We start from the raw sequence: 13302 nt of genomic DNA on the forward strand, positions 1-13302 counted from the left end.
GTGGTACAGAGCAGTAAGTGCAGGAATCTCGGGACGTGCTGGCAGTCAGCTTGTTTGTTCTTCCATCCTCCTCACTTACCTTCACCTGTGCGTGACTTTGGGTACATTTCAGCTGTGATGCCAAGTTACAATACTTAGCTGGCAGAGATTGTAAGGGTTGGAAGAGATAATGCCACCAATGCATGAAACACATAGCAAAGACCCAGTTATTAGCTATCGTCATTACTTCCTGGAAGGCTGCCCTGTCTGTTAATTTGTATCTGCCATCTGACCACCACCAGGTCCATTGAAGTGGCAAGTTCAGAGTGTGACCACATGCTGCCGGGCACTGGTGTGAAAATCAAGTTGTGTGTGTTTCTGTTTGTTTTCCTTTTTAGCAGGAGTGGTTGAAGATCCTTGTGTGGGGGTGGACTGTCCCAACCGAACCTGTGAGCTGGAAAATGGAGGGGAGCTGTGTGGCTGCATTGAACCCCCTCCCTATGGAAACAGTGAGTGGCACCTGCCGCCCCCCCTCCTCCAAGACAGGCCCAGTGGGAGATGCCTGGCAGCCTGGTAGGAAAGCTCCCAAGTGGGAGACCACATGTCCCACACTGTGGGTTAGAAACCCAAATAATGAAGTTTTCATGAGCATTTAAGCAGAACAAGAAAGGAACCCGACCTCTTCAAAGTAGGCTAATGTTCATTTCCTTGTAGCTACATCCCTTTCTTCAATAAATGATAAACGTAAATTTGTACATTCATAGAATCAGTCAGCTCCATCTGAGGCCACGTTCAGCATCAGAGAGATCCAAATTGATCTTTTAGACTCACAGGGAGATAGGGTGGTTTGGCAAAAACTTGAAACAATCAGGACGAGAGTGCCAGGTGCTTAAAGACGTGTTTAAAGCCAGCTTTATCTTCCCCGAAGCTTTTCAGCAGGTCCGGAAGAATACTGAAATGTTGAAGCAAACTGCAAGCAATTAGGACTCCAGGTCCTCTTCTTAACCACAGCCCCCTTAAAGTAGCAGTGACCTTGTCCCTGGCCCAGAGCACACCCATTTTGTCAGCTTGAAGGGGAGCTGCTGTGCTTCCCAACTCCACGCCCTTGGTTGAACCAGGGAACTCAGGAGGCATGTGCTACGTTTAGCATCATCAAATGAATGTCTGGTTGACCAGAAGGCTCCACAGGAGGGGACCACATGAGCTGTTCAAAGGCTTCACCAAAGCAGATAAAAGTGTTTCTCTCTGCTTCTTTAGGGCTCGTTAGCCTGTGTTTGTGTACTCATGGAAAATGTCCACTGGTGCATCCCATGACAGAAAACAAGAGCTCCTAGTGCTGGCCTGGGTACCAGCCCAGGGCTGCCCTCACTTGAATCATGTTTTTTAGCCAGGCCACAGCAAGCCAGACACGGTATGGAGCTTACAAGAGTAGCTCCTACCAGAATGGGGCAGGAATCCTGGGTTTCAGAAGAAAAGAGCAAAGATGCTTTGTATAGCATTTTCATCTTTTAAAAAAAGGCTCTGGCATTGCTCAGGTTATTGCTTTGAATGGCTTCATATACTCATTGAGATTGATCAGAGCTTTGTTAGGTATGCCAGAGCCTCTGTGTGAAGATCATCAGCCTCTTCTGAAGAGGACAGGGTACCATGCCCACTCCCGCAGCAAGGGCAGCTCCCAGTGACTCGCCTTTCATACCTGTGTCCCCACAGACTCCCACGACATCATTGATGCAGAGGTGACCTGCAAGGCGGCTCAGATGGAAGTGTCCATATCTAAGTGCAAGCTCTTCCAGCTCGGCTTCGAGAGGGAGGGCGTGCGGGTCAATGACAGGCAGTGCACCGGCATTGAGGGCGAGGACTTTATCTCCTTTCAGATCAACAACACCAAAGGGAACTGTGGAAACATTGTGCAGGTGAGCAACAGGGGCCAGAAAGAGCACCCGGCCTTGGTGGGGACAGCTCTGGATGATTGCACACTGATCGTCCTTAAGCCAACTTCAGGGGTCTAACTTAGAAACATGCTCCTTGGAAAACAGCAAAAGACACCCATCATTGAGTGCTAAGTGATTGATTGAGCTGAAAGCAAGATAAGTGACATACTTCCTTCCCTGCTTTGCCCTGTCTGCTGTCATCCTTTGCCCTGAATGTTGACACATGTTTTTATCTCTTTCGTGCTTTTATTGTTCTTCCAGATGAAGACAGCTGGGTTCAGCTATTTCGAGGGGTAAGGGTGATCCAGACATCATTTAACAGTTGGCTGCAGAAATATAGCAAGGTCACAACTTTTTGTCTTGGGCTATCTAATTTCTAGGTTAGCAAAGCATCTCACTTCTCTTCCTCCTGTGCCTTCCTGCCATCTTTCTTTTTTTTTTTAATTTTTTATTGCAAAATATTTGCTTTACAATATTGTGCTGGTTTCTGCCAGTCATCGACATGAATCAGCCACAGGTATACATATGTCCCCTCCCTCTTGAAACTCCCTCCCACCTTCCACTCCCTGCCCCTCCAGGTTGTCATAGAACACTGGGTTGAGCTCCCTGTGTCACACAGCAAATTCCCACTGGGTATCTGTTTTACATATGGTAATATATATTTTGTTAACTGTGTACATTAGCACTTTTTAATCAGCGAGGGAGAGGAGCAAGATGGTAAAACATGCATGTATCCATTTGGGTACTTGTGGGCATGCCTGGTACAAGATTTGACAGGGGGTGGATTTTGAATTAAGAATTGAAAGATGATATGTATTTTACCTTGGGATGGCAATACTTTATGCTGTCCCCAGCTTGGGTTCCCACAGGTAACTGGGGGCTGGTAGTACTTAGAATTCAGTGGTACATGAAATCACCTTGGTGGGCATTCAAAGTTATCAGACTGAAGGGTGCTGTTGCCATCCATTTAATACTTTTTTTTTTCTTACTAAATGCTGAGACTGGCTCCATCCTGATTTATACTGGCCTCTGGGTTATGTATGGAATGAAGCCATTTCTCTACTTTCAGGCCCATGGATTTAAAATGCAAGCCACATACTCACACCCAGATTTAATGATTTCTGACCTTCCTTTGCTCTGCAGTCCAATGGCACTCATATCATGTATAAAAACACTATTTGGATCGAAAGTGCCAACAATACTGGCAACATCATCACCAGGGACAGGACGATCAATGTGGAATTTTCATGTGCTTATGAGCTCGATATCAAGATCTCCTTGGACTCTGTTGTGAAGCCTATGCTAAGGTAGAGAATCTCACGGGCTGTGCACTTCGCTCTGTCTTTTCCTTGACAGTTAAGGTTAGCATAATCAAAATTGCTAGCATCTGTCTTTGAAGCACTAGGAAAGAATAATTCATGTTTTCTGAACTCAGATGTCTTACACCAGTGCTGTTCGATAGAACTTTCTACAGGGATGGAAATGTTCCATATCTGTGCTGTCCAATGCAGTAGCTGTATGTGAGCGTTGAGCTCTTGAAATGTGCCAGGGGAGCGGGGCACTGAGGAAGTGAATTTTTAGTTTAATTTTACTGGCCACATGTAGCCTAGTAGACTTTACTTCTCTCTGCCTGGCTTTCCCTCTGCATTTTCAGCTTGGAAAATGGTGATTGGATAGACAGCATTGTTTGGGGGTCCCTACTCATGACTGTGAGAACCGGAATATTTGCTGCCATGTCAGTAAACAAAGGATATCACAGTCATCAGGGAGTGCAGCCACCGTGAATGGTGAGCTGATGAGACCTGAGGAAACTCAGGAAGGAAAGAATACCTGCCATCTAGCAGCCACCAGACTGTAGCCACTCCCTAAATTGAGCCCTGAAAAAAAGAAGCTTAAGATGTGAAAACAGGATACTGGCCCCAGATAGCTGAGGTGCATATCCAAGGAATGATTTCAGTGAGCCCAGACTCTTGCATCTTCCCGTGCATAGAAAAGCACTAAATTCCTTAACTTGGGATATCTGGTTTTCTTTAATTAACAATAATTTTTGGATGTTCAGATTACCCTTTGTTGCAAAACTTCTATATAACCTGGCCCCTCCCCTCCCATTCTGGGAGCAGTTCTGTCAGGGTCATTTGAAGTCCTACGAATTCCCACCAAATAAAACATAACTCTCAACTTTCAGGTTGTGAATATTTTTTTAAGTCCACAACTTTTCCCTTATAGTGTCATTAACCTGACGGTTCCAACTCAAGAAGGCAGCTTCACCACCAAGATGGCACTCTACAAAAACGCCTCCTACAAACATCCTTACCGCCAGGGTGAAGTTGTACTGACAACTCGAGATGTGCTGTACGTTGGGGTCTTTGTGGTTGGAGCTGACTCCACACATCTCATTCTGACATTGAACAAATGCTACGCCACCCCGTCCCGTGACAGCAACGACAAGCTCCGATACTTCATCATTGAAGGAGGGTGGGTAGCCTCTTCTTGAAGGATGGTCTCAGAGCCTTTAGTGTTAGATCTGTCTACATCTTTTTTAGGGAAGAGAAAGGTAACTAACATTTGCTGACTACCTACAGGACCAGCATTTTGCACCCAAGAACTATCTAATCCTTATAACTACATATGAAGTAAATGTGATAAGCTCCTTTTTATAGACGAGAAGGCTCAGGCTTAGTGAGAACAAGCAATTCTTGAAGTCACACACAATTTAGTGGTAGATCACCAGTTTTCTGTGGCATTAACTATAAAATGCTCTATTCTCAATGTGATCAAACAGGGCATTCTGTCCTACCTACTTTGAATTTCAATCTGAGTTGAATGTGGATTATCTACAAATGAAAGGAGGTAATGAGAATTACTAAAGTTGGTGAATAATGGATCTATCAAAATTTAAAAGGAATTGGAATAATAGCCTGTAGGTGAGTTTTTCTACTCACCAATATGTGCCCAGCACCTAGTATATTTCCTGAAAAATAGTGGTTATGCGACAAAATTATTGAATGAATGAATAGGTGAATGAAAAAGAAGAAAAGACTGTGAACCAATCAACAATCATGATAATTATCTTTATTTTTTAAAAACACTCAGTGGTTTTGTCAAGCAACAATAATTTCTTAACAGGTTTATTGCATACATAATTTATGTGCAATAAAATGCATTTGCTCTAAGTGTAAAATTCAACAATTTTTGGTAAATTTACAGAGAAGTGCAACCATCATCATAATCTAATTCTGGAACATTTCCATCACCCCAGTACATGAATTCTTAAAAGCAGATGATTGTATTTATCAAAATTCTTTCTTTTATAAGTGGTAGAGACCATTTCAAACAAGTTTATGCAAAAACAAAGTACTTAATGTTTACAAAACCAAATCACATAAGTAGATGTGGCTTTGGGAATAATTGGGTTCAGGGGGCCAGTTGCTGTCAACATTCCCTCCCTCCCTCTGTCCTTTGTCTCTCTGTTTCTCTCATTGTCTCTGTCTTCTCATTGTCCTCATTAGACACCAGCATTTTTTCAGCATTGTAACCCCCAGGAATGAGCATTCCTTCTAATCCCAATTCAGGGAATTGGGAAGGAGTATGATAAGCTTTTCTTGGATGGATTCCCTCTCCTTTGTTTGGAGAAGATGCAACATTAAAGTGCCTGGTGTTGGGGAGGACAGTTTTTTTGACCCTGTTAGGGTTCCTGGCTGGGTCTGAAAATTATTTGGACAAAGATTAACAGGAGAAAAGCATACACATTTATTTAATATAAATTTTACATGACACGGGAGTCTTCATAAGGAAATGGAGACTCTAAGAAATCGTTCAAACTGAGGATCGTTTTCCCCATTTGACAAAGAGTGAACAGTTGTGGATATGATAGGTCCATCATGTGTGGTCACTATAGTGAACTGAGGGAAATCTTCGCCAGACTCTTCAGACTCTTCTCAGCGCCCCCTTGACTTTGGAGATAAGAATGCGCCTTTCCTCTGGTATACCTCCCACAGGAGAGTTTTATGGCCTCTTTCAGGGGAGAAGAGTGACCTTCTTGATTCTGTCATTTTTCTCAAACTCCTTCAGTTGAAAATATTCAAGGTGCCAGATTTGGGAATAGTGTTTCTTGAACCCTATCTCAGGCCTGAGTCAGCATCCTTCCCTGGGGTGCTATGGATAGGGTATAATTAGCCTTCAAGTTGGGGAGGGAAGGAATAGTTCCCCCAAAGAAGACTATGCTTCTAGGCAGACAATCAACATCCACTATTTTGCAGATGAACAGGCTCAGAGCCTGAATACAGCTCACCCGAGGCTACCTAACCAGCAAGGGGCAGAGGAAGAAATCTTTCAGGTACCAAAGTACATCAACTCCCTACCTGGCCAGGTGTGGCTTATGGCCTGGGTTGCTGAGGTGTCGAATGGGATTTTCAACAAAGGCCTCATGAAGGCACTATCTTTCTGGGTTGATTTTTAGCCTCCCTGGAGGCAGAGGGAAGGGCTCGAGGATTACATGGTATGTTGCAGATCCAGATGTCAGGCTAATGTAACAGGTCTCTTTCTCCATGTGTTCCCTTGCTCCCCACCCCATCATGGTCTTTTCCCCCAAAATAAAAGGGCTACAATTTGAGCCACTGTACAAACCCTGGTGGGTGGGCTTGGGCTGCCTTTGAAGGACACTGTGGCATTTAGCATTTTTTAAATAGTATTTAATAGAGTTGACCCAGAGAGGGAGAATAAGTGAGCACGTTCATAAATCTCAGCTTCCCCCAGGGTCTGGATGAAGGTCTTCAAATAAACTGTTGTTGGGTGAGAAGTAATTTCATCATATGAGAGAATTTTAATTCATGAGTCCTTTTGACCTTTCTTGGAGGAATATGGTTATTGTTTTTTTTTTTTTTTTCCAGTGAGCTTATGGAAAACCTGATGCTCAGTGCGGAATGACTGAGCAGAATGGTTCTGCATTGGAATTTGGGGTGGGGGGGTGAGCTGCTTCTCTCCAGCTACACGGGGGTGGGGGAGGGGGCAGAGATGCCACTGCCGTTTACCAGTGATGCAACGGTCTGAGCACACAAAGGTCACTTCTCTCTTCTCTGTGTATGCCCAGACGGAGGCAAGGACACCATCCTTCCGATTGTGGACAAGGATCCTGGTGTTCGGTTTGTTTGCCCCCTAAGGCGACATCCAGACAGACTGTCCCTGCTTCCTGAGGCCCCTTCCTTCTGCTTCCTGTTTTTCTGACACTTAAATCTCAAATCATCTCTCTGGGAGTTGGGGGTCTAGTTAAGAGGGAAGGTTTGGGGACTTTCCTGGTGGTCCAGTGGCTAAGATTCCACATTCTCAGTGCAGGGGGCCTGGGTTCCACTCCTTGTCGGGGAACTAGATCTCACATGCTGGAACCAAAGATCCTGCATGCTGAAAGAAAGGTAGAAGATCCCACGTGATGCAGCTAAGCCCTAACACAGCCAAATAAGTAAATATTTTTTTAAAAAAGGAGGGAGGAGCTGCGTGAAGACCAGAGGGCTGAGAACACTGCAGAATCCTTGAACCAATTTAGATTATTCAAATGAGTTACAGTGACAAGGAAAAGTATGGCTAGTAAGTTTTTGTTTCAAAGCTTTTAGGAAACTATTGCCTTATAGACTGAATTACCAAACTGAGCAGGTGTGGGGATCCTGAACAATAACATCAATTTAAATTTTTCCTTATCACTAAACTATTGAATTCCGTGGGCCAGGGGAAGAAAACATAGGAGAAGAGCCACCCATTTTATCTTGATTAGGTCTTTTTTAAAGAGCTCCTTGGCTGTGATGGGCCAGCCTTGGCCATGGCAGCACAATTCATTCATCCACTCACTGATTATTCCCAGTGTTTGGGGGGTCTAAAAATTAAGTATAATTTTAACACCACATTTCAAAGAAAACAGTTCTGAGAGTTAATACTGTTTGTAATGTTCCAAAAGTAAAAATACAATTTATATATAATTGTATACACACACACACACACAGAAACGTTCTCTTGGAGTTAAAAGAAGTGCCATAGCTTTTATTTGTCAGGCAAATATTTGTATGAATTTGACTACACAGCATCTAAGTATTCCTTTTTATTTAAAAATTTTATTTATTTTTTACAGTAGGTCCTTGTTGGTTATGTATTTTAAATATAGCAGTGTGTACATGTCAACCCCAAACTCCCAATCTCTCCCTTTCCCCCACCCTACCTATCTGGTAACCGTAAGTTCTTTTTTTAAGTCTGTGAGTCAACTTCTGTTTTGTAAATAAATTCATTTGTATCATTTTTTTTTTAGATTCCTCATCATTTCTTAAAGATTCCTCATATAAGCAATATCATATGATATTTGTCTTTCTTTGACTGATTTAGTATGATAATCTCCAGGTCCATCCATTTGCTGCAAATAGCATTATTTCATTCTTTTTAATGTCTGAGTAATATTCCCTTGTATATATGTACCACATCTTCTTTTGAAATACTTACTGCGTGTCCATCAGTGTGTTGGAGACACAGTGACGATTGCACCTGGGTTCATGTTCCCCAGGGGCTCAGCAGGGTGTTGTCGGCAAATTTCAGGCAAGGCCACTTGTTCCTGCGTGATCAGGGCATATTTATATTGGAGGGGGAACCACAGACGGGCACTGGAGAAAGAGCAGGGTTAGTTAGATGTGCAGAGAGGCTTCCAGGTGGGGAAACAGTGTGTGAAAAGACCCTGGGGCATAAGAGACTGCAGGCCATTTGGGGAATGCCAACAAGTGGAGGCAGATACCATCGTCCCTTGCCTATTGGCTCAGTACCGCAAAGAGGGGAGCAGGGGGGTCCCTTCAGCCTGTCTGTCTTCTCCAGCTTCCACGTGTTTTCACTTATAGGGAGACTTCCCAATAGAGCTTGAAAAAGGGGCCCCTCCCCAAATTGCTAATGAACTGAAGAAAGTACAGAAGACCTAGGGACTCATCTTGTGTTTGTTTAACTGATATCCGTAAAACACAGCTTTCTGAAGGAGAGGGATGAGATACTGACGTGCAGGGAAATTGAGTACAGGCCCTCCGGTTGTTTTGTCTTTAGCTGCAGTTAAGATGCTAATTTGAGGCGCTATTTGACACTTTTCCAACAAACTATGAAACTGTAGGGGAGTCCTAATAAATGACAAGCCCACACACGCCAGAGGTCACTTTCAAACACAAAGGCATTTTTACCGTTCGTGATGGTTCGGTGTGGGACATGAATGTGTGAAGCAGAGAGTCCCTTTCTTTCTGAACAGGTGTCAGAACATTAAAGACAACACCATTGGCATTGAGGAGAATGGCGTCTCCCTCACCTGCCGCTTCCACGTCACGGTCTTTAAGTTCATCGGGGATTATGATGAAGTCCACCTGCACTGTGCAGTGTCCCTCTGCGATTCAGAAAAGTACTCCTGCAAAATAGTAAGTGAGAGTGTGGAAATTCAATGCACGTCTTTGTTTCTCACGGCCTCAGGTTTCCCCACGTGGGGATGGTGAATGCCAAGTTCGGTGGCTCTTTAGAGGTTTTTTTTTAGGGCTCAAGGCACCTGGCAGTGGCTGAATAACAACCATCATCAGATGCCCAGGAGTGATAGTCATCTGTGCCAGAACAATAAGAGAGCAGGGCAGAATGATGACCGTGTACTCTTCTCTATCTCTGAAATGCCAGACTGTTGTTGGTGTAACACTAGACCAGGGTTTCTTAAACCTCAGGGCTACTGACATTTGGACCAAATGATTCTTTGCTGTGGGGCTGCCCTATGCTCTGTTGACTGTTCAGCACATCTCTGACCTCCACCCACTGGATGCCAGCACCTCCTCCCCTCTTACAACACCCGAAATGCCTCCTGGAATTGCCCAGTGTCCCCTGGGGGAAAAAATTGGCCCTGTTTGAGAACTACTGTGCCAGAGTACTACTTCTTGAGTACTACTCAAGAAGCCAGGTCACCTGCCTCTGAAGTGAAGGCTGGGGCCAAGATCTCCTCCACTTAGAAGCAAACTGCCAAGCTCAGTATGTACTTTATCCAGGTCTCCTTTAGGCAGGGGCTATCCCACAGATTATCCACATCCACGCTCTGGGCCTGGGGCTCTGAGGGGCTGGCAGATGAGATGACAGACTCATCATCTGGTCCACGCCAGGCTTACATCTCCACCATGTACAGCTATGTCCCTAAGGTTTTACTGCGCCGGTCCCTGGCCCCTAACCCTTAACATTGCAGCTTTACCCTCACCTCATGTTGACAGATCGGAGAAGGCAATGGCACCCCACTCCAGTACTCTTGCTTGGAAAATCCCATGGACAGAGGAGCCTGGTAGGCTGCAGTCCATGGGATTGCGAAGAGTCGGGAGACAACTGAGCGACTTCACTTTCACTTTTTACTTTCATGCATTGGAGAAGGAAATGGCCACCCACTCCAGTGTTCTTGCCTGGAGAACCCCAGGGACGGGGGAGCCTGGTGGGCTGCCGTCTATGGGGCTGCACAGAGTCGGACACGACTGAAGCCACTCAGCAGCAGCAGCAGCAGCAGCATGTTGACAGATGGCCTCCCAGGTGGCTCAGTGGTAAAAGACCTGCCTGCCAATGCAGGAGACCAGGGTTTGATCCATGGGTTGGGAAGATCCCCTGGAGGAGGAAATGGCAAGATATTCACTCCAGTGTTCTTGCTTGAAAAATCCCATGGACAGAGGAGCCTGAAAGTCTACAGGGCTGCAAAAAAGAGTCAGATGTGACTGAGCGGCTGAACAATACATTTTTGGCAGAATTGAGATGGGGCGGTGGCCCGAGCTGCTTACCGATGCTGGTCCATACATTACCATCTGATCTGATACAGGATCCTCCTTCCTAGGAAGGGAGCCTCTTTGAATCTAATTCTAGTGTGGAGAATATATTAAATTCTGTTCAACATAAAGCCCCAAGTCCCAGGGGGCTCAATGATCAAGAATACATTGCTTCTAATTAATCTGAGCTGCAATAGTGCTCCGGGCTGAACCCCTGCCTCTTTTGGAGGTGAGGATGTGGTGAAGAATAAGTTATCAGCTTAATTGTGTGAAATGTTCCCTTTGGTGTTCTGTCTTTCAGACTTGCCCTCAAAATTCCAGGACTGCCACAGATTATACCAAGGAACCTAAAGAACAGATCATTTCAGTGGGACCTATTAGAAGAAAAAGTATGTATGTTCCGTAAAACACTCTAAATGATTAAAACAATGGGATTTGAAGATTCAGGCTAACTCTGGGGTGTGTTGTGCCTGCGATGTGAACCTGGTGAACCAGGAGCTTGAGGACGCCTGCTTGGGGACCCCAGTTTGCAAAGGACGCCTGCTTGGGGACCCCAGTTTGCGAAGCCTGCCATAATCACAAGTGTCCATAATGACATCCTTTCACGGACTACTAAAAACTCATGAGAGTACTAGGCCTTTCCCCTTGCCACGCCTCTCTTTAAAGCCTTGCCCGTAGATAGGAGATGAAGAGCTAGACTGTCTGCAGGTAACTTGTCCAGGGCTGTCTTTCAGGGCTGGACTGGTGTGAGGACAATGGAGGATGTGAGCAGATCTGCACGAGCCGGGTGGACGGGCCTCTGTGCAGCTGCGTGACAGGCACCCTGCAGGAGGATGGCAAGAGCTGCCGAGGTGAGCTCACAGCCTCTGGGTGGGCAGCCAAGGGCACAGGAAGTTCTTGACTCCCAGAAGGAGACATTCCAATGCAAGGCCCAGTGGGTCAGCAGCTGACCTATGAGACTTCCAGAAAGTAAGAAGGAAAGACGAAGCAAACACCCAAAGAACTTATTGTTCTTATTGCATCACTAAGTCATGTCTGACTCTCTTGCACCCCCATGGACTGTAGCCTTCCAGGCGCCTCTGTCCATGGGATTTCCCAGGCAAGAATAATGAATGGGTTGCCATTTCCTTCTCCAGGGGATTTTTTTGACCCAGGGATTGAACCCACGTCTCCTGCATTGGCAAGTGAATTCTTTACCACCGAGCCACTACGGAAGCCCACTCAAGGAATACTAGCATCTTTTTGGTTTTTTAAACCTTTGAGTCCCTTGTCTTTTATCTAAAAGATGGAATTTTTTTTTTTTTTTAAAGAAAGTTATCTAGCCATTTAATAGAGCTTCCCAGGTTGTGCTAGTGGTAAAGATTCCGCCTGCCAATGCAGGAGACACAGGAATCGAGGGTTCGATCCCTGGGTCAAGAAGATCCCCTGGAGAAGGAAATGGAAACCCACTTCAGTATTCTTGCCTGGAAAATTCCATGCACAGAGGAGCCTGGAGGGCTATAGTCCATGGGGTCGCAAGGAGTCAGGCCACAACTGAGCAACTGAGCACACACACACATCCAGGCATTTAAGAACCAAGTGGTGACCTTTAATCTGGCCCCCAAGTCTAGGACTGGTGTGTGTGATCCATCAAACACACTTTCCTGCAGCAGCCTTAGCTACCAGGTTTCCCTGGCACCCTTTAAGTTAGCAGGATTCATCTAGAGGTTGAGTTAATTTCACTTCCTCACTGCCACAGTCAAGTCCACTTGGAGAAGGTGGGTTCTTGGCATTGAAAAAAGCAGGCGCGTTTGTTTGAATCCACCAGGATGGCTGATCCATGTCAAGCAGTACATTTTTTCATAGGACTTACCATGTCGCTCTTTCTGTTCACAGCCTCTAATTCTTCCATCGAACTTCAAGTTTGGATGCTGCTTCTCGTCATGACCCAGATTTCACTATGGCATTTTGTCTATAAGTCAGGCATGACCTCATAATTCACTCAAGGTTATATATAAAGTACTGTAATTTACTTACTTTGACCCCCTGTAGGCGATAAGGTGTGTGCCCTTAAGTCAGAACCTATTTAAAACTGTCCACAGTCTCAGAGTGATGCCATCTCCCCCGTATGGTCAGAGTTCCAGAAAAGAGGGAAAAGCCACGCCACCACTACCCCCTTTCAGAGTATGCAAACCTGCTTCTAAAAGTTGCTTGTGGAAAACATGTATCTTGCCTAACATTTCCAAACAATTGTCACTAGGAACATTGGGCTCACAGGAAAAACCAGTAAAGGAAAAAATTCTGGTGAGACAAGTCTACCTGGAAATCTAACCAGAGAAGTCTACCCCACCAGTAGATCCAGCGCCGTGTCTGGATCATAGTTTTACAGAGGGAGGTCCTGGTGGAGTGAGAGTGAATACGGAGAAGCAGTGATTGGAAGGCTTGACTCCCTCTCAGGGGTCTCTCCGATGTTTGGAAGTGTCCGACCTCTGATTCACCCGCGTTCTCCTCCTCCTGCCCTCATGTCCGCCGGTCCTGCCAGGGCCAAGTGTCCACCTCGCATATTGTTTGCTGACCTGGGGAACCCCACCCCCCATCCTTCCCTTCAGACCCAAACTCTTCTCTTTTACAAATCAACC

At 45.4% G+C, this 13302-nt stretch overlaps 1 protein-coding gene across 1 annotated transcript in view; it reads left to right on the forward strand.

Moving 5' to 3' along the window:
* Positions 1-12660, forward strand: part of TECTA (tectorin alpha) — an 82989-nt gene extending 70329 nt beyond the window's left edge. Inside the window, 8 exon segments of the mRNA XM_010830495.1 lie at positions 378-488; positions 1690-1892; positions 3054-3217; positions 4137-4385; positions 9166-9328; positions 10986-11073; positions 11419-11535; positions 12560-12660. Of these exon segments, the coding sequence (XP_010828797.1) occupies positions 378-488; positions 1690-1892; positions 3054-3217; positions 4137-4385; positions 9166-9328; positions 10986-11073; positions 11419-11535; positions 12560-12660 (1196 nt within the window).
* Positions 12661-13302: the final 642 nt, after the last annotated feature.

This window comes from Bison bison, unplaced genomic scaffold (assembly GCF_000754665.1).
Source record: "Bison bison bison isolate TAMUID 2011002044 unplaced genomic scaffold, Bison_UMD1.0 scf7180017864518, whole genome shotgun sequence".
NCBI lineage: Eukaryota > Metazoa > Chordata > Mammalia > Artiodactyla > Bovidae > Bison > Bison bison.